General features: G+C 41.3%; 1 protein-coding gene across 1 annotated transcript in view; it reads right to left on the bottom strand.

The window, feature by feature from the left end:
- The window catches only part of Abca13 (ATP binding cassette subfamily A member 13), a gene marked incomplete at both ends in the record, with an annotated part of 188,208 nt that overhangs the window by 59,374 nt on the left and 109,334 nt on the right, over positions 1-19,500 (bottom strand). The window contains 2 exon segments of the mRNA XM_058573520.1: positions 16,374-16,680; positions 18,214-18,390. Coding sequence (XP_058429503.1) covers positions 16,374-16,680; positions 18,214-18,390 — 484 coding nt within the window.

A 19,500-nucleotide genomic window follows, 5' to 3' on the forward strand; every position in this document is an offset into this window, starting at 1 on the left:
AAAGAGTCTTTGAGCTACATAGCCACTAATGTCACCTGGTCCTCAACATCAATAGAAACTTCTTGCAGACACCAGGTCAGGAATTCCCAATTCCTTCCAGATAAGCAACAATCACAGCAACAAAAATCTAGCACACTCTCTCCACCACAATAAAAAGGGGTTGAGAATTGTAGAATTATTAACAAATGCATACAAAAAGATGGTGGCATGGAGCAGATAAAAATATTGAAAATATTTTGGGTCATCAGCTTTTAAATATTCAAACAGGAAAGTTCCTGTGCCTAGACCCACTCCATCATCTTCCTTCCCTTCTGTTTTGTTTTTCTTCTTCAAGGATTTATGTTACATGAACTTCTGTTCCCTGTGTTTCTTGTCAATAAGAGAGAGAGAGAGAGAGAGAGAGAGAGAGAGAGAGAGAGAGAATCTAATATATTAGAATTACTAAAATTTAGTGATGAGAGGGTAAGATACCAAAATGATGTGAAATGTAAACTGGAAAAACTTAAAAGGATATAGATGAAAATATATCCCCATCAGATAAACAGTGATAAAACTGGAATAAACACAGAGCAAATAGATACTGCATAAAACAATGTGACAAACTACGTGGAAAATAGTTGAGATATACAACTAAAGGAAACAAAGAGTTTAAAAGAATTATGGAATAAAGTAAAAAAGAAATTTCTACATGTTGGCATGGATTATCATAAACCAATCTAATGTAAATTTTGATCTCACAGATATTACTTTTCATATTGAATTGATAAATGTTCCCCTATTATTCAATAGTATGCCCTCAACCCATTTGACTTCATTTCCTCTAATGTTTTAAAGCATTAACTGGAATCATTCTGTTATTTCCTAGCTCAGGTTTGCATCTGTTCTTCTTAGTTCTTCTTTCCCCTCTTGGATTACCTGCTCCTGCCTCAAATATTTCCACACCCATCTTTTTCTTCTTTTTACCTTGATTTGGATTATTATTTTATATATTTTCTTTTTCCCTTGTTTTTATTCTTTGCCCTCTCTTTCTCTCTTTCCCCTTCTCAGCCCCAAGTGACTTTGCTATCTTTAAAGACTAATTTCTCCACCTATTCCAGAACATTGCTAAGATTTTATACTTGGGTTGCAGGAACTGTGGAAAACATTTCACATGAATTTTTGCACATGGCTTTACTCTTCAGTGATTGTAGTTAGTAGAATTTAGGATCATCTCTCAAAGTGGTGCTGATACTAGAAACTGGAGAGGATACAATTGAATGGGTGCACCAATATCTGGTATTCTCCTAGTGTTGGGAATTGAAAAGCAATAAAATCATCTTTTGGGAGCTGGGGAAATAGCTTAGTTGATAGAGTGCTTGCCTAGCATGCACAAAGCCCTGAGTTCAATCCCCAGCACCACCACCCCCCCCCAAAAAAAAAAAAAAAAAAACCTCTCTATAATAGCACTGAATGTAATGCTCTCATTTTTCCAATCAAGTCATAGATTAGTAGAATATTTTTTTTAAAAAAAAAACAGACACAATCATTAATGGGCTAAGATGTGGCTCAATGGTGAAATGCTTGCCTGGCATGTATGAGGCCCTGAGTTCAAATCCCCAAGCACCAAAAAAAAAAAAATGTTGTTTACATGAGACTAACCTTACAGACAAGACACCATAGGCTAAAAATGAAAAGACTGAAAAAGCAATACCATGCAAATGGAGAAATAAAGCAAATAGGGATGGCTGTTCTCATATTAGACAAAGTAAACTTTAATCCAAAATTAATCAGAAGAGACAAACAAGCCCACTTCACACAAGTTAAGGAAAAAATTCTATAACAAGATATGATTGTAAATATTTATACCCCACCTATGTACATAAAACAAATAGTACTCACATAAAGGATAAAGTAGAGGAGAGTACAGTAATAATGGATAACTTCAACATACCTCTTTTACCAATCGATAGGTCATCCAGACATAAAACTCAGTAAGAACTCTTCAGAACTAAAAAGTACTATTAATGAAATGCATTTAACAGATATGTATAGAGAATATTTTATTCATCAACAACCAAATTCACTTTCTTCTCAGTGGCACATAGAACTTTCTCTAAAATTGACCATATTTTAGGACACAAAACAAGTTTTAAAAAGTACCAAAAAAAGAGATATAATTTCTTGCATCCTATTAGATTGTAATGGAATGAACTTAGAAATCAACAAGATAAAAAACAGAAATCACTTTAACACATGGAGATTAAATAATGCACTTCTGAATGAGGGTCACAGAAAAATTAAGAGAGAAATAAAAAAAATTCTTATAAATAAATGAGAACAGAGATACAACATATCAAAATCTCTGAGATCATATGAAGGCAGTTCTAAGAGGAAAGTTTATACCATTAAGCACCTACATTAAAAAAAAATAGAAAGATTATATATATAATGTTGCTCCTCAAGGCCCTCAAAAAAAAAAAAAGAACAAGCTAATTCCAAAATTAGTAGAAAGCAGAAAATAATTAAGATTGGAGTCAAAATTAGTGAAATTGAGGATAGAAAGACAATACAAAGGATAAATGCAATAAAGAATTGATTCTTTAAAATGATAATCTAAATTGATAAACCCTTTATGTATACCTATAAAGCTACAATTAAAAATTCTAATAGTAAATGGAAGGAAGACCAATAGAGTATCAGAAGGAAAACAGGAGATGACAGCAGGGAAGGGTAAGAGGAAGTACTGAGGACTGAAGTGGGTCCATTTATATTCTGTGCATGTATGATTATGTCAAAATGAATTGCAATATTATGTATAACTACAATATAGTAATAACATCATTTTAAAAACAAAATATTGTAAAACAGCAAGTTGGTAAAGCTAAAATACAATAAGGGGTTCCATAAAAGAAAATATAAACTGTGCATTAAGATTCATCTATATCACAGAAAACCATTCCAGAATGGTCAATGATGAAATACATTCTAGTAAATTTATTTACTTTTCAAGTTACTGGCACCTGGTCCGAATTACAAATCAGATATGAGACAGAATATCAAGGTGGCCTCAGTATTCTCCACAGTAACATTAAAGGCCAAGACATTAAGGAAAGTGTGAGCAAATTCATATCCAGCCAAGATGTCTTCTAAAGAGTTTTAATCAGATAAGAGAACACTATACTATCTTATGAGATCATCTTAAGGAAAGTGCTAGAAGACAACTTCAGCTTACCCCATTAGGACTAGCAAATTACAGTGAAAGGGCTGATGATAAGCAGCAAATATGTTTTCCAGTAAAAGAAAAAATAAAACAAAAATGTAAATTAAAGTGTCAAAGTAGATCAGAAATGTCATATTCCCTAAATGTAAGAATAATATGAGAAACAAATGGAAGGACTAAGGGAAATGAATCAGAGAGGAAAAGTCAGTCCATTCAAGACAAAAACCAAAGGCTGTTTTTTTGTTTTTTGTTTTTTTTTTTAATATTGGCAAATGCAGAGTATAGATAAATGTCTTTAAACAATAGGGAAGATGACATTAAGTAAAACAATAATATCAACTAATATTACAGAGCGGAAAAAAGAAAGTATATGATGAAATAAAATACTTTTTTTATTCCTCAAATAAAGTGTTGATATTCTTTATATAAAGTTATAACTATAAAGGTAACCACTGGAACAAAACCTAAATATTAGTTTAAAAGCAAATAATAAGTATATGAGAAACAAGACAGAAGACTATAAGATGTGTATGCTGGATAGGGTGTAGGGAGACAGGAGAGTGAAGGAAGGAGAGAGAGAGAAGGGGGTAACACAGAGAGAGAGAGAGAGAGAGAGAGAGAGAGAGAGAGAGAGAGAGAGAACTGAAAGAAAGTACTCTAGAAAGGTTTTAAATGAAAGGATAATTAAGGCATAAGGCATAGCAAGCAAATGGAAATACCAAATAAATAAAAGTAAACTAGTAAAGAAAGAAGGTACAGAGAGGAAGGAAGAAAAAGAAGTTAAACAATGAATAAAAATGCAGAGTTCATCATTTTAAAATCAGCAAAATTAGAATTCTGCCCCTCAAGCATTAAATAACACCCAAAACACAGTTCTACATAGTGATGCACAAAGTCACAGAGCACTGAAGTTCAAGAATCAAACTCCATAGAAAAGAGACAACGACATCCAAGTAATGGGGGCCATAACACTAACACAGATCAATACGGCATAAATTGAAGATAGATTCTAAGAAAGCACAATTATCACAAATTAAATTCCAACCTTAAAAATAGCAAATTATAAATTCTTGTCAGTGCCTATAAATCAATCACAAAAGTAGATTATATATGAGTTGAACAAAAAAATGCCATAATACAAAGTGGAAATAATAAAGATAATGTTTTTAACTGCAATGTAAGACTGAGGATTTAGCAACTGAATTTCACAATTTAACACGATGCAACTATTTTGATTCTGTTATCTGATAGATAAAAATATGCTCTCATGGAATAGTTAAATTTTAACATTACTTACCATCAGCAAACTGACTCATTTTACATATGTTTGACGTAGCTGGTCCCGAGGGTGTCATCAGAGTCCACGTGCCCTTCTCCATGTCGGACGTTACTCAGCTAGAGAGGAAGTTAGGCTCATTCACCACTGACCCCACCACTTACATTCGGGAGTTTCAATGGGTCCTACAAGCATATAGCCTCACTCATCATGACATCTACATGCTCTTGGCCAATACACTTCTCCCTGAGGAAAGGCGACGGGTCTGGGAGCTAGCCCAAGCCCATGCTGATGAAAATCCCAACCACCCCACGGGCCCTCATGCTGTCCCAGAGCAGGATCCCCTATGGGATTACAACACCCCTGAAGGCTTACAGTCTCGTGACCTTTTTACATCCTGCCTCTTGGCGGGCCTGAAAAAGGCCACCCGCAAGGCTGTTAACTTTCAAATGGTGCAGGAGGTCATTCAAAGGAAGGAGGAAACACCTTCAGAATTCCTGGATAGACTAACCAAGGCCCTTCAACAGTACACAAACCTCGACCCAGAAACCCCTGATGTCCGTCATGTCTTAATGACATATTTTCTGGCCCAAAGCTACCCTGACATTAAAGCCAAGCTTAAAAAGCTTGAACAGGGCCCTGCTACTCCTCAGACCGAAATCCTCACTGTCGCTTTCAAGGTCTTTCATGGTAGAGAAGATGAAAGTGAACGCCGTAGGCAGAGGGCTGAAAATGCCAAATTCCAAATGTTGGCCCAGGTCATTCAGAGAAGGTCATCACCACGCCGTCCTAATAAGACACCCCCTGGAACTTGCTTCAAATGTGGTAAGGAGGGACATTGGGCCAGGGATTGTCCTTCGCCGAGGACACCCTCCAACCCCTGCCCAAAATGCCATCAAAGGGGACACTGGGGGGCAGACTGCCCAACAACCCGGAAGGGAGGTTGGTCAGCCGCCCGGCAACCCCAGCCTCTCCTGGGCTTGGCAGAGGAGGATTGACGGAGCCCTGGGCCTTCCCTCCCGACTATTACCATCAAGAAGCAAGAGCCTAGGGTCACCTTCCTGGTGGATGGACGCTTCATTACCTTCCTCTTAGATACTGGTGCCGCTTTTTCGGTCTTGAGGGAATATTGGGGTCCTACCACACCCTCAAAAACTCCTATTGTCGGGGTAGGAGGTAAACAGATTTTCCCTCGAAACCACCCCCCCTTATCATGTTATATGCAGGGATCCCTTTTGTCCTTCACACACTCCTTTCTCGTTATGAGCCATTGCCCCATTCCCCTTCTGGGAAGGGACATACTCTCACTATTGAAAGTCACCATTCACATATCACCCCACACCTCTCCTACCTCTCATTTCCTCATGATGTTCCTAGGGGAAGATACACCTCCTTCACGCACTCTTCCACAACTATCTAAACCAGTTAACCCTGAGGTTTGGGACACAACTACACCCTCTATGGCTAAATGCAGTCCTATTCATATTGTCTTACGGGACCCTTCAAGATATATTAGTCAACCACAATATCCACTCACAACCACAGCCCTCCTCGGATTAGAACCCATCATCCAGGATTTATTACGAAAGGGGTATCTTAGGCCTACACACTCTCCTTTCAACACCCCCATTCTGGCAGTTAAGAAACCTAACGGGTCCTACAGGCTGGTTCAAGACCTTCGCCTTGTCAACTCCTCTGTGGTCCCCATCCACCCGCTAGTGCTCAACCCTTACACCCTCCTCTCTCAGATCCCTGCCACTACTACCCACTTCTCGGTCCTAGATTTAAAAGATGCATTCTTTTCTATTCCCTTGTCCTCAGAATCTCAGGATATCTTTGCTTTTACGTGGACTGACCCTCACACCCGCCATTCTCGTCAGCTTACCTGGACTGTCCTCCCACAGGGATTCAGGGATAGCCCCCATCTCTTTGGCCAAGTTCTTGCCCAGGACCTCACATCCTTTCACCCCACCTGTCCTGACTCTACTCTCCTTCAATATGTCGATGACCTTCTTCTATGTAGTCCCTCTTGGGAACACTCTCAATCCCACACCGCCCAGCTTCTCAATTTCCTAGCAGATAAGGGATATAGGGTGTCTCCCCACAAGGCCCAGGTTTCCCAGTCTTCTGTCACCTATCTTGGTTTTCGTCTTACACCTGGGAAAAAGGAAATAACACTGGATAGGAGGCAACTCCTCTCTAATCTTCCAGTGCCCCATATGAAAGCCGAAATACTATCATTCCTAGGACTAGCAGGTTATTTTAGGGCCTGGATCCCAAATTATCCTCTTCTAGCCAAACCCCTGTATGACCTAGCAAAGGGACCCCCTAGTGAATCTCTTGCCTCCTCCCCCAACTACCACTTCTGCAGGCTTCAGCAACTCCTCCTAAAGGCACCCGCCCTTCACCTTCCTGATCTTTCAAGACCATTTCATCTATATGTCCATGAAAAAGGGGGACAAGCACTTGGGGTCTTAGGTCAAAACTATGGGCCTACATTTGCACCTGTGGCATATTTGTCCAAACAACTAGACCCTACCATCCGTGGGTGGGCCCCTTGCTTAAGAGCTCTGGCTGCTGGACAAATTTTACACAAAGAAGCCTCTAAGCTGACTTTTGGGGCCCCTTTAACTATCCACTCCCCACATCACTTGAAGGATCTTTTAGCTTATAAGGGCCTTCAAACCCTTCCTCCATCCAGAGTTCTGTCACTCCTCACTTCCTTTCTGGAAAACCCTAATATTACTTTCCTCCCCTGCTCTGCACTGAACCCTGCCTCACTGCTCCCAATGACTCCCACGTCTAACACACCAACTCATAATTGCTTGGAAACCTTAGATGATTTCCTCCCCTGTCATTCTTCCATTTCTGAGGGACCACTCACCAAGCCTGACCTTATCTGGTTCACTGACGGCAGTTCCTTTAGGCAGAACGGCACTCATTACTCTGGATATGCTGTAGTTTCAGCCACTGAAATTATAGAGGCCAAAGCTCTGCCTTCAGGAACTACCAACCAGCAGGCTGAACTTATAGCAGCCACTCGTGCCTGCCTTCTAGCACAAGGCAAATCCCTCACCCTTTATACTGACTCAAAATATGTCTTCCATATCTTATTATCCCATGCTGCAATATGGAAGGAGCGAGGCCTACTTACCACCAAAGGTAATGCGATCACTAATTCGGCTCTTATAACCAATCTGATAGAGGCCTCCCACTTACCCACCCAGTTGGGAGTTGTCCATTGTAGGTCCCATCAGAAGGACGGCTCTCTCATCACTGAGGGCAATGCCAAAGCTGACCAGGCGGCACGAATGGCTGCTACCACTTCCAATTATGGCCCCCCTGGGGGACATATAATGGCCACTTTAGACAGCTCATCTGAAGCCCCTACTTCTTCCAGTAAGAACAAGGATCTTTTCAAGTTCCTTCATACTCTATTCCATTCCAATTCTCAGTCTTTAACCCTCTTTTTACAGAGCTTCTTCTCCCTCACCCCCTCTGACAAAGCCATGCTCCAAAATATAGCCTCTAATTGTCAGATCTGTCAGTGGACCAACCCTCATACTCCTTTAAGGCCCAAACCTTTCCCTTCCCACCAAGCCCGGGGACACATTCCCGCTGCTGACTGGCAGGTAGACTTCACCAACATGCCCACAGTACGGCGCACTAAATACCTCCTTGTCTTTGTGGACACTTTCTCTGGTTGGGTTGAGGCATTTCCCACTTCCAATAAAAAGGCTTCCACTGTAGCTTCAATCTTACTGACAGACATTATCCCCAGGTTTGGTATGCCCACTTCCTTACAATCTGACAATGGCCCTGAGTTTATTTCTAGGATGACACAAAAGGTCTCTCAAGCCCTCTCCTTCAAGTGGCATTTCCACTGTCCATATTGCCCCCAGGCTTCAGGGAAAGTGGAAAGGGTAAATCGTACTCTAAAGGAAGTCCTTACCAAATTGACAATGGAATTAAACTTAGACTGGGTCAAACTCCTTCCCTTGGCTTTGCTTCGAATCAGAGCTCTCCCTAAGAAACCATCTTTACTGTCTCCCTTTGAGATAATGTATGGAAGACCTCTTATACCCCCTGGGCTGGTCGTTTCACAAGGACCTCTCACCCGAGATTTGTCTTTGCCTCTCTTGTTTCATCTCCGCTCGGAACTCTGGAAATATCAGGACTGGCTTCTTCCGGACCCAGTCTCATCTCCAAACACTCCTCCATTAACACCTGGGAGTCTAGTCTATTTTAACACCCCAGAGGAGAAAGGGCCTCTTGCCCCAAAATGGGAAGGCCCCTATCCTGTCATTCTCTGTACCCCCACCGCCGCCAAACTCTCCTTACCAGACAACCGTCTCACTCCCTGGATTCACATTTCTAGGTTGAAGCCATATTACCAGGAGGCCCCACCTGCTGACAACAGGACCACCCCAGAGGAACTCCAAGAATCACCTCCTGAACCTCCCCTTTACTCCTGCTCTCCACACCCATCTCACCCCTTTAAGTTGCGGCTCACACGGTGTTCTCCGCAGCCCAATTCCTCTTAAAGAAGGTACAATGAGCTCTCCCAACACCCTAGTCTTCTCTCTCTGCTTGTTTTTTGTGCTCTGCTTATTTTCTGTGCTCTGTCGGGACTGGTCTTTACCCTCCTCTCCTACCATGTATTTATTCACTCTTCGGGAACAATACTCAGAACATGGCATGCAGAAGGTCCGCGCAGTGGATGCAACTACTTGCTTCATCCACAACTGCACCTCTATTTCCCTAAAATTGTCACCTTCAAGGACCTTTATCCCTGGTAGCTGGAACTGGCCTTTCATTTGCTTCCTTTTTGATCAAACCAAAGACTATTGTCATTGGTGGCCTGAGATATATAATGGGTGCCCCTATTGGTCATGCAGGTTCCATGATGAACGTGGTAGCTATTCTTACCACTCACTTGGTTACCCTGAAGGGTGGGCTTCTAGTTACCTAAAGTGGCATAAAGGCTCTTCATCCAATAACAATGGATGGTATACTTTAGATATACCTGACCCCAAGGCCAAACGTTGGGACTATGTTGAGTTTGCTGTCTATGCTCAGACAACCTCAGCCAGACCCACAGGGTGGATAACTGTTGGCCGCACCCTGATTACGCCACCTAAAGCAACCATCCAGGTAGTCGAACACATCAAGGAGTCAGAATCAAAACTTCGAGATCTTATCCATAGCCCATCCAAAGAGGATTCAGAGCCTTCAACCCCCTTAGGCCCCCCTCCCACATGGCTCAATTTGCTACACCAAACTCTTCGATTATTAAACTCCACCCCTCTTTCTGTGCCTACTTCTCAGTGCTTTCTCTGTGCTTCACTTAGTCGTCCACTTCTAGCAGCGGTCCCATTAGCGGCAGGAAATATTTCAGCAAAAACCTACAATTTCTCTAAGAAAGGACAACCCCTACATGTGACATGTATCCCACTGTGGGAAAGTTATTCCACCAATACTTCATTTCCTTTCATCTGTTTCCACCTGCCAACAATGAATCCTTTACCCATTTGTTCCTTGAGCTATAGCACCCCATCGAGCCCTGCGTTTATGCAACCTGGACATTTCCTCTGGTGTAACGGGTCTTTAAGTACCTCAACAATCAATGTCTCTGGCACCTGCTTCTTGGTTACTGTAGTTCCTCAGCTGTCTTTGTATACTCCCACCGAATTCCGGCAGCTGGCCCTACCTTCCCGCACCCATAGGGCAGTCTTTCTGCCGGTTCTGGTAGGCCTCACTTTAACAACCTCAGTGGCAAGTCTCGGACTCTCTGGTGGAGCTATAGGTCATGCTCTATGGGCATCCAATGACCTGCAACAAAAACTGCAGGAAGCACTCGATACCACTGCTGAGTCTCTGGGCTCCTTGCAGCGGCAGGTTACTTCATTGGCACAAGTGGCTTTACAAAACCGAAGGGCGATTGATCTTCTCACTGCAGAAAAAGGGGGTACATGCCTGTTCCTCAGAGAGGAATGTTGCTACTGTGTTAATGAGTCTGGGCTAATAGAAAAAAATGTTGTTAAATTGCAGGAATTATCGACCCAACTGCTCAAACCCACCTCCTCTAATCCCATAACGGGTTTCTTCCAATCCTCTCTTGCCACGTACTTACTACCTATCTTGGGGCCCCTTATTGGGATGCTCCTTTTTTGTGCTCTCTTGCCCTGCATAATGAAGTTCCTTCAAACCCAATTGCAGAAAATTTCTAATCAAACTTTCAACCAGCTTCTGCTTAGGCACTACCAGCCTCTGATGACCGATGAACCCCCAACATCTCCAAGAGAACAGTTCACTCAGTGCTGAAGCTCACTACCAGACACGATGGAATGCAATGGACATCAGACAGCGGGAGACAACAAGCTCAGAGAACCTCTTAATCTGCCATCCTGGATTCATGAGTCTTTATGTCCTTCTAAGCTTCCTCATGGCCCTTGGCCTCTTCTCTGTCAGTCCCCCAACATGGAACTTCTGCCAAAAATTGACCTTTGCTTTAATTTTTATCTTCATTCTGTTTTTATTCGCTCTGATCTTCTTCAGGTGCTGGTGACGCCATGTCCAGGCAACGCTTCCAGTATTTCCTAGAGTCTCTGTTACAGGACCAGTGGCTGATACCAACAATCTCCTCCATCCAGGACTGGTTCGATGCCATCGACAACTTGTGGCTTCAGGGAACTTTCACAGACTTCACCCCTACGGAAGTAGCTGTCTATAGCCACTGGGTTTTATTTCTGGCTGCCATGATATCCCCAGACCTGCCCCCCGAGCATTCCTCCACTTCCCTTTCTAGGCCCCACAGCGCCCCCACACAGCAGGAAGCAGCCGGATCTGACCAACGACGCCCCACTTCCTAAGAAAACAAAAAGGGAGGAATGTTGGGAAAAGTATAAACGGCAGCCATACCCTAGAGAAAAAAAAAACCAACATGGCGCCTAAGCACCTCTTCTTCCTACCTTCTTCTTTTCTGCAGTGGCGTGAAAAGTTCCCGCCCGTGTGAACTCTCCCGCCGGTGCCAATTTCAAATCTCGCTGGCGGGGAACCTTAGCCCCAATGAGAACTAATTCCTGGGCTCCGGAGCTGATATCTGAAAGAACTTGCCAATAAATGGGTTGCCTGCCATTTATCTAAGCCCTACCATCTCCCCCTTAGTTCTATATAAGCACACAGCTTTTTGCAATAAAATTGGAATTCTCCCGGCGAAGTGTCTTTGCGTGGGGAATTCTTTCAATATGTTCTAGAATTTTCTTTGTATTTATCTCTATTCTGAAACTTAGATAACAGCACTACTCCACTGATTAGAAAAATTAAACTCTCTTATGTATTTAAGCTTTTTAAAAGGATACTCTGATCTTCATAATCATTTAATTGTCACCACTTCTTTTTGTGCAGCTGGCACCTCCTTGATTTACACTTAAATAACCCTTGCTACTCGTGTTTCATCTGTTGCTTGCTTCTATTAGCACCATCCAGCAAGTTCAAAGACACAAAAGTGATGAGCATGTTGAATCAAAACTGTACAACAGGAAGAACCACATAGAGACACTGGCTCTTGTTCTTGTCAGTCAGGATGCCAGACTTTGGTTTAAATGTGAGGTGGTGACAAATTTCATTCCCCACTTCCCACCTCACCTCCGCTAATTCCTCTTCTCCTGCCTCTCTCCCTTCACCCCATCACCATCAATCCTGGGGGAGCCCAGAACGGGGCTGGAGGATGGCTATAGACAGATCAGACTTCTGTGCCTGGCCTCTTGCTTCCTTAAGTGCTACCTTTACCCTTCTCATCTCCTTCAGAAAAATGAGAGAGCAGATTTCTACTTTTCCCACTGCTTGTCAGTTCCGTCCTCCACAGCCTTCCTCGATACAGCCGCTGTTTGTTATGATTTGTGACTTGGATGGGGAGGGGAGGTTGGGAGAAATGAGAGCAAGGAGCATTGGCACTTATTTTAGGCAGCATGCAGCTATGTATGGAAATATGTGCACTCCTCCAGCAATAAGCAAAGGGGAACCTGGATGCTCTTTCTCTAATGTTCCTACTTTTTGTAATGCACTCAGGACAGTCAGGGAGAAGGAAGGATGCCCACATGCATCCAGACCTCTAAATATAAAACCATCCAAAGCCATCAAATCAATCCTGACTTTCAGCATCAGAAGTTGGAAGAACTTTCTGTCAGGGCTGCCCAAAACAGAACAGGCTGCCTCTGGGAGCATCCAGTCTGCTCAAAGCACCTCCCATGGTCCTTTCATAAGTCTGGGCTTCTCTCAAGAAAGATGATTTGCTGTGTACTACAAGCTAATCAGGTTGCAAATCATCAATCAACATCCCATTCAAGGGGAGGAGATGGAAATTCACAACTGTCAAATCACTGGCCCAAGATCCTGCAACCAGCAAGTACAAAGCTCGAAACCAAAGGTTTTTTGTTGGGTGGGGGAGCCCTGGTTCTCTCATCATTCCAAGTCTGACACTCTAAAGGGACTCCAGAAGCTCAAAAAAGATCATACAACCTTAAAAAGCAACACTCACTCCCAGGGTCCAACATTTGCAAAGAGGCAGATTTAAGAACTGTAATTCAGACTCCTTGTCAAGGAATTCTCCTATATTTTGTTTGTTGGGTGAAGGCCTGAACCAGTCAGGATTAACTCACTCTTGCCATTCCCAGGACCTAAGCAAACAGTTTTTCTCCCTTTCTTGTCTCTTTTAGAGTTATGAACCCACGTTACCTACTGTGTTAAGCAATGAGTTTCCTAAGCTCAAGAATTGTGTATTTCTCATCTCTGCATTCCCTCAGCACCTAGAAAAATGCATGTCTACAGTGAATATGAGGGAGAAAAAAATGTCTTTTGAACAAATGAATGGAGGAATAAGTATACAAGTGAATGAAGGCATTGAAATAATATATCGGAGGCAGAGCATGTGGTGATTCTAAATAAGGGTGTTTAGGGATTTGGTGAGGAATTATTCTTCATCCCATAGAGAACTGTACAATTAGCAGATTAGCATCTCTGGTCCTCAGGCACTAAATATACATTGCTCTGTTGTGACCACAGATACTGTCACAAATGTCCACACCTCAGGTTAAGAAGTGCAGCTGAATATGAGCTCTGATAGGGATACAAGAAAATGTGCCAGACTTTCCAAAAGAGTGGAGTGAAATGGCAGCCGCTCTTGCCTGTTGGTCCAGAGTCCTTCACAAAGTGCTTAAAATGAAAGGACCTTAATAGAGCATCAGAAAATTGGAATGAAAGCCATGAAGATGCCATGAGACCTGGGGACAGATAACCTACATGAGTCTCAATTGTTTCCGCTGTGCTTATAAATTTCTAACAGGAAAAATGTGATGCCACTGTTTGGAAATGTGACACTATTTTAAGGGAGGGGTTACTGTTGCTGCTATGGGGCACAGAGAAACTGAATAAAGGATTCCCTGAGTCTTTAACAAGACATGTCCTCCTCCACTTCCTCCCTCTGTAGTAGAAAGACAAGTTCATGAGGAGGGTGGGCTTGAGGGAGTGAAGGGCTACAAAGTTAAAGAGCATATTTCTTCTACTTCCCATCAATTATCTGGTGTTTAGGTCCCACTCAGTGGAACAGAACAGAGTCTGGGTAGGGAAGGGGGGCTTCTAATATCTCTTGGGAGTACCAGGAATGTGAACTTCTAGGAACAATGGATATGGACAAATAGGAAAGAGGTGCTTACTAAGGTTTCTGGAAGTAAAGCGCAAGGTTAAGAAATAAAATGGATATAACAAAGGGTCCTCTCATGTGTCTGCTGTGGACCAAGCTTATATTTTTTTAAAGCAGGAATCCAACATTGTGAGCATGACTCTTGGTAAACCCTTTATTCTCCACTCCCCCCGCCAAGACATTTCCAAGTCCAGATGTTGGGATGCTGGGACTCTGGGAGCTATTGTTCACTCAGAACCCAAAAGTTCAATTTCTTCTTCTCTTAGACCCAAATCCAGAATGCTGTAAGTTGAAGGAATAAAAAAGCTGTGGTAGAAATAATAGGTACATTTTGAAATAAATATTCTTTTTTCATAGAAAAGAATTCTAGAGTATTGCTGTGGATTTTGTTTTCTGAAAACCTTCTTAGTGGACTTGCTCTTTGAGGCAATAGATTAACATTTGAAATCCTTTATATTCATGAAGTATGATATAGCTCCAATCAGAAATTGTCCTTATCAATTATTGTGTGTCAATTAAAAAAAAACTGTCCTTATGATAATCACCCATGAATCATGGGACTGATGAAAACATTAAATTTCACAAAGTTCTGTTCCCTATTCAACTCTACAGTATCAACCTAATAATTATCAACGCTGGCCTCTCAAAACTGTGGGTCTTTGGGTTAATGATAGATATTACATGAAGAGAGAGAAAGCTCTGTAAGCTCTGGGTTCAAGGAAGCTGGGGAATTTTTAAATAGATGGACTTTGTAATCATGGATGAATTGCTAGGTTTCTGCCTATGAGCCAGTTCCTGCACTTGTTGAGGTCTCCTCTCAACTATTCAAGAACACAATTTCCCCACCTCTTTTATTACTTTCTGTTTTCCCTAGTAATGGACTATCTGCATTTTAAATACCTTTGAAATGGTAAAGACTCTAAACCATTAGCATCCTACATATTTCTCTAAAGAGCACATCTTCTGTTCAAATTGCCCTCCATTCTATGCCTATTATAGAAAAACTCCTGAGAGCTATCTGGATGCAGGCTCCCATTCTACTTCTACAAATCTCTTATGTGGACTTCAGTCTGGTTGTCATTCTCACTACATCTGTGAAGTTGCTCTCTGTGAAGTACTCCGTGGTGCACATACCTACCTCTGAAGCTACCTGTCAATTGCCCCCCTTCATCTTATTTACCCAGGAGTCACATTCTTGAACACTCCCCCTTGCTGGAGTCACTCCTCTGGTTGGCCTCCAGGACTCCGTAAGCTTTCCTCCTACCTCAGTCTCCTTTCCTCCCTGACCTTTTTTGTGGTGGTGGTGGGGGACGCCATTGGTCTTGGCCCTCTTTGTTTCTCTGGCTATGCTTCCCTCTGATGGTAAGGCTATCTAATCTGAATTTTAAATACCTTTGAAATGGTAAAGACTCTAAACCAATACCTCCAACTGGATCTACCCAGCCTCCTAAAGAAATCTCATTTTTAGGGCTGGGGTTGTGACTCAGTGCTATGTGTATGGCCCTGGGTTCAATCCTCAGCACCACATAAAAGTAAATAAATAAAATAAAGATATAGTGTCCAACTACAACTACAAAGTAAATATTTTTTAAAAGAAATCTCTTTTTAACATTTCTTTATGTTTCTAAAAGCAATTAAGTGTGTAAAACTGAGCTTGTATTCTTTTCCTCCAAGCCTTCTCTACCCACAGTTGTTTGCTTCCAAAGTTAAAGATAATTCCAGAATCCACAGATGCTCAGGTCTGTACTATAAAATAGTGCAGTATTGCATAAAACTTACACAATCTCCCATGTACTTTAAATCATTTCTACTTGTCTTACCAAATATGATGACTATATGTCACTTCATTCACAAGAATTCAGCATATAGTACAGTGCATGCCTAATTAAAATTTTGCTTTTTGGAACTTTCTGGAATTTTCTGTTCAAAGATTGTTTCAGTCTGCAGTTCGTTGAATCTGTGGCTGCAAAGGGCTAACTGTATCTTACCCATCATATTTCTACATAAATAGCTCAAGTATATTTAAAAAAAACAGCCTTAAGAAAGTAATAGGAAAAGTAGGTTTTAAAAAGAAAACTCTTTGAGATGACTATAGAAAAGCTTAAGGATCTTTTTCTCTATTCTGTTTTCCAAATGCAGAATTCCTCTCCCTGCAGGTAGACACTGGAGGAAAGCTTGGCTTGACTATAGCTACTTACAGGTCACTGGTGTGGCATGGGTAGGGGGCTGCCTGCGTCTGAGTGGTCGGCTCCAGGGCTTCCTGGCCAGTCTGTACTTCAATGATGGCTCTTTCAATCATGTCTTGCAGTGGGACAAAGATGTAGTTATATTTTAACCCATCAGCTGGTAGACTCTGAGGATGGAACTTCCAAGAAGGGTTTTTTATCATATCTGTTCTCATGCTGTGTAAGACGCTGGTCCGAATTGTATATGTGACATGGGGTGGCAATTTGAGAGATGTCGATCTGATTCTCCTGCGGACTAAGGAACTGTTGAATATGACACCTAGTGGCAGAAAAGGAAAAATAAATCATCATCACAACTTAGGTAGGGGCATACACGTGTCACACTGCTCAGACTGGAAGACTGGTGGATTGTGGGCTTCAGCACAGCCTCCTGCACCTACAGGAAGAGACTCTAACCCCAGGAAGGCAAAATCAAGGCTCAGTTCCACAAGCAATGTGTGGTAAACTTGATCCAAGACCTGATTCCCAGTCCAACATACCTTTTTATCTTTATTAATAAAACCATGCTATGGTGACATATGATAGTATTTTATTTGAGGGAGGATTTGAAAAATTGTGTGAGCCTTCTCAAGTAATCAGTCCTTCCTTTCTTCAAGTGGCAGATGCATCTGGAGGCACAGAATCCACCTCTGAGGTTACGTAGCACTCATAACTCAAGTATATGGATTCTGTCTTATGTTACATGGGTCCTTTACATTTTATGCAAAACCCTATTACGAGATAAATTGTGTTCTCCCAAAATTTATGTTGAAGTCCTAACCGCTAGGACTTCAGAATGTGACCACATTTGGAGACAGCATCTTGAGAGGAATTATCAAGATAAAATGAGGCCTATAGGGTGGGCCCAAGTTCAATATAACATTGTCTTTATGAAAAGGGGAAACCTGGACACTGAGACAACATAGAGGGAAGATTATATAAAGCTATAGAGGAAGATAGCCATCTACAAGCCAATGAAAGACATTTACAGAATATCTGTCCCTCACTATCTTCAAAACGAACTAATGAATGTCTTTTTAAAATTTTTTTAATTTATTATTTTTTATTTATTCTACTTAGTTGTTCAAGACACCAGAATGCATTTCAATTCATCGTACACAAATGGAGTGCAACATTTCCATTCTCTGGTTGTCTTGATCTTAGATTTCCAGCTTCCAGAACAAATTTGTATTGCTTATGTCACCCAAGCTATAATACTTTACCATGGTGGTCCCAGCAAAAAATATAAAACCTCACGAAAATAAATACATAATTGGAGGCTGGAGATGTAGCTCAGTGGTTCAGCGTGAACTTAGCTTGTACAAAGCCCTGGGATCAACCCCTGGCACCAAAATTAATAAAAATAATAATAATTTTTTGTTCAAAAAGAATAGAAAAGGATATATTATACTTAACTTGAATAGGTACACATATAATAATGGAATCTAATTGACAACTGTCTTTTTCCCCCAGCCAGGATATCAAGATACTATGTTAAAAATAAAGACTATAGAGGAAATTAAAGCATAACTTCAGTCAGGAAAAATGTGACCACAAAATAATGTCCAAAAAAAAAATAGTAAAACAGATACATCAAGTTGCATTCTCTTCAGGATGCTGAAAATGTCATTGGTTATTATGGCATGAAGCCCAGCTTTCCATTAACTCGATGTATGTTTCTGCTTATTTATGTTTTATCTGGAAAAGACCCCTTTTCTTTTAGAGCCAACGTAAGGTAACATTAAGGAAAAATATGCAAAATGACCATCTTGGAGAGGCAGTGCCCTTGTGAACATATTTGCTCCTTACTTACTGGCCAAGAAGTTGTTTTTATTCATGAGTTCATGGGCTTTAGTTTCCAGGATGTCAGCTGACTCCACAGCCTGGAAGCGATCCAATACCACGCAAGAAGAGAGATTCACCAAGATTTGGCCCAAGAAACGGAAGCGTCCAGCTCCTACATGGTTAAACATCTTGTCTAGCATCCCTCCTGAGGAAAGTAAACAGATTACAACACATCAACTTCTGTTTCACCTCAGTCCTTATTGTTCACATATAGGGGATTGCAAAAACAAAGTTGAAAATGAATATGAATTCCTTCATTCAAAATTTTTCAAAAGAGTGAAATTTTGTTCATATGCAAAATTTGCTACTTATTTGCCAACTGTAAATTCTACTTTTTATATAAGTTATCTATAATGCCAATGCATCTAAATAGAAAGTAAAAAAAAAAAAGTTGATGAACAAAAGGGTAAGATTAAATCCCAAGGAAATTTGTGATAGTGAGAACCAGACAAAATAAACAAAGACGGAAAGGTCTATGAAGAGTAGGGTGAAAATCTTTCAGAGAACTCAGGAAAAAAAAAAAAAGTTGATGTTCCAACTTGGATCAAGTAACTCTAAGAAGTATGACTCCTCTGAAGCAGCAGGTATTTTGTGAAAGTCACTTTATGGTATTAATTTTACAGAAAAAAATTATCAATGAGTATTGGCACTGAGGAAACACAGTCCTCCTGCACCCTATGTCTTAGTTGTACATTGGAAATGAAATACACCAAGAGATTTGCATTAGCAACATCTTGGCTCTAGAAGCTGAACATTAAACATTTTCAGGGAAAAATGCTGAGGTGTCTTGTTTTTTGTTTTGTTTTGTTTTTTGGGGTGAAGGATGGGTTTTTGCTTTTGTGTGTGTGTGTTTTCACTCTGTTTCAGAAAGTACTTGGAAAAAAAGGAACCTAGAGACAGAATATAGAATAGAAACAGTATAGAAAGAGACAGGTGCAGTGGTGCACACCTGTAACCCCAGCAGCTGGGGAGTCTGAGGTAGGAGGATTATGAGTTCAAAGCCAGCCTCTGAAAAGCAAGCCACTAAGCAACTCAGTGATACCCTGTCTCTAAATAAAATACAAAATAGGGCTGGGGATGTGGTTCTATGGTCTAGTGTCTTGAGTTCAATGCCCAGTACACCCCATCCCCCAAAAAAGAGTATAGAATGAATACACAGAACACACCTGGGGAGGGAAGGCATCCTGAGAGATCATAGAACACATGAGTGGTTGGGTAGGAACAGAGCTTCTCAGTTTGCTGTGTCTGAGGCCCT

Source organism: Marmota monax, unplaced genomic scaffold (genome assembly GCF_021218885.2).
Source record: "Marmota monax isolate L192 unplaced genomic scaffold, Marmota_monax_Labrador192_F-V1.1 WCK01_AAM20220418_F8-fsc00656, whole genome shotgun sequence".
In the NCBI taxonomy this organism is placed as follows: Eukaryota; Metazoa; Chordata; class Mammalia; order Rodentia; family Sciuridae; genus Marmota; species Marmota monax.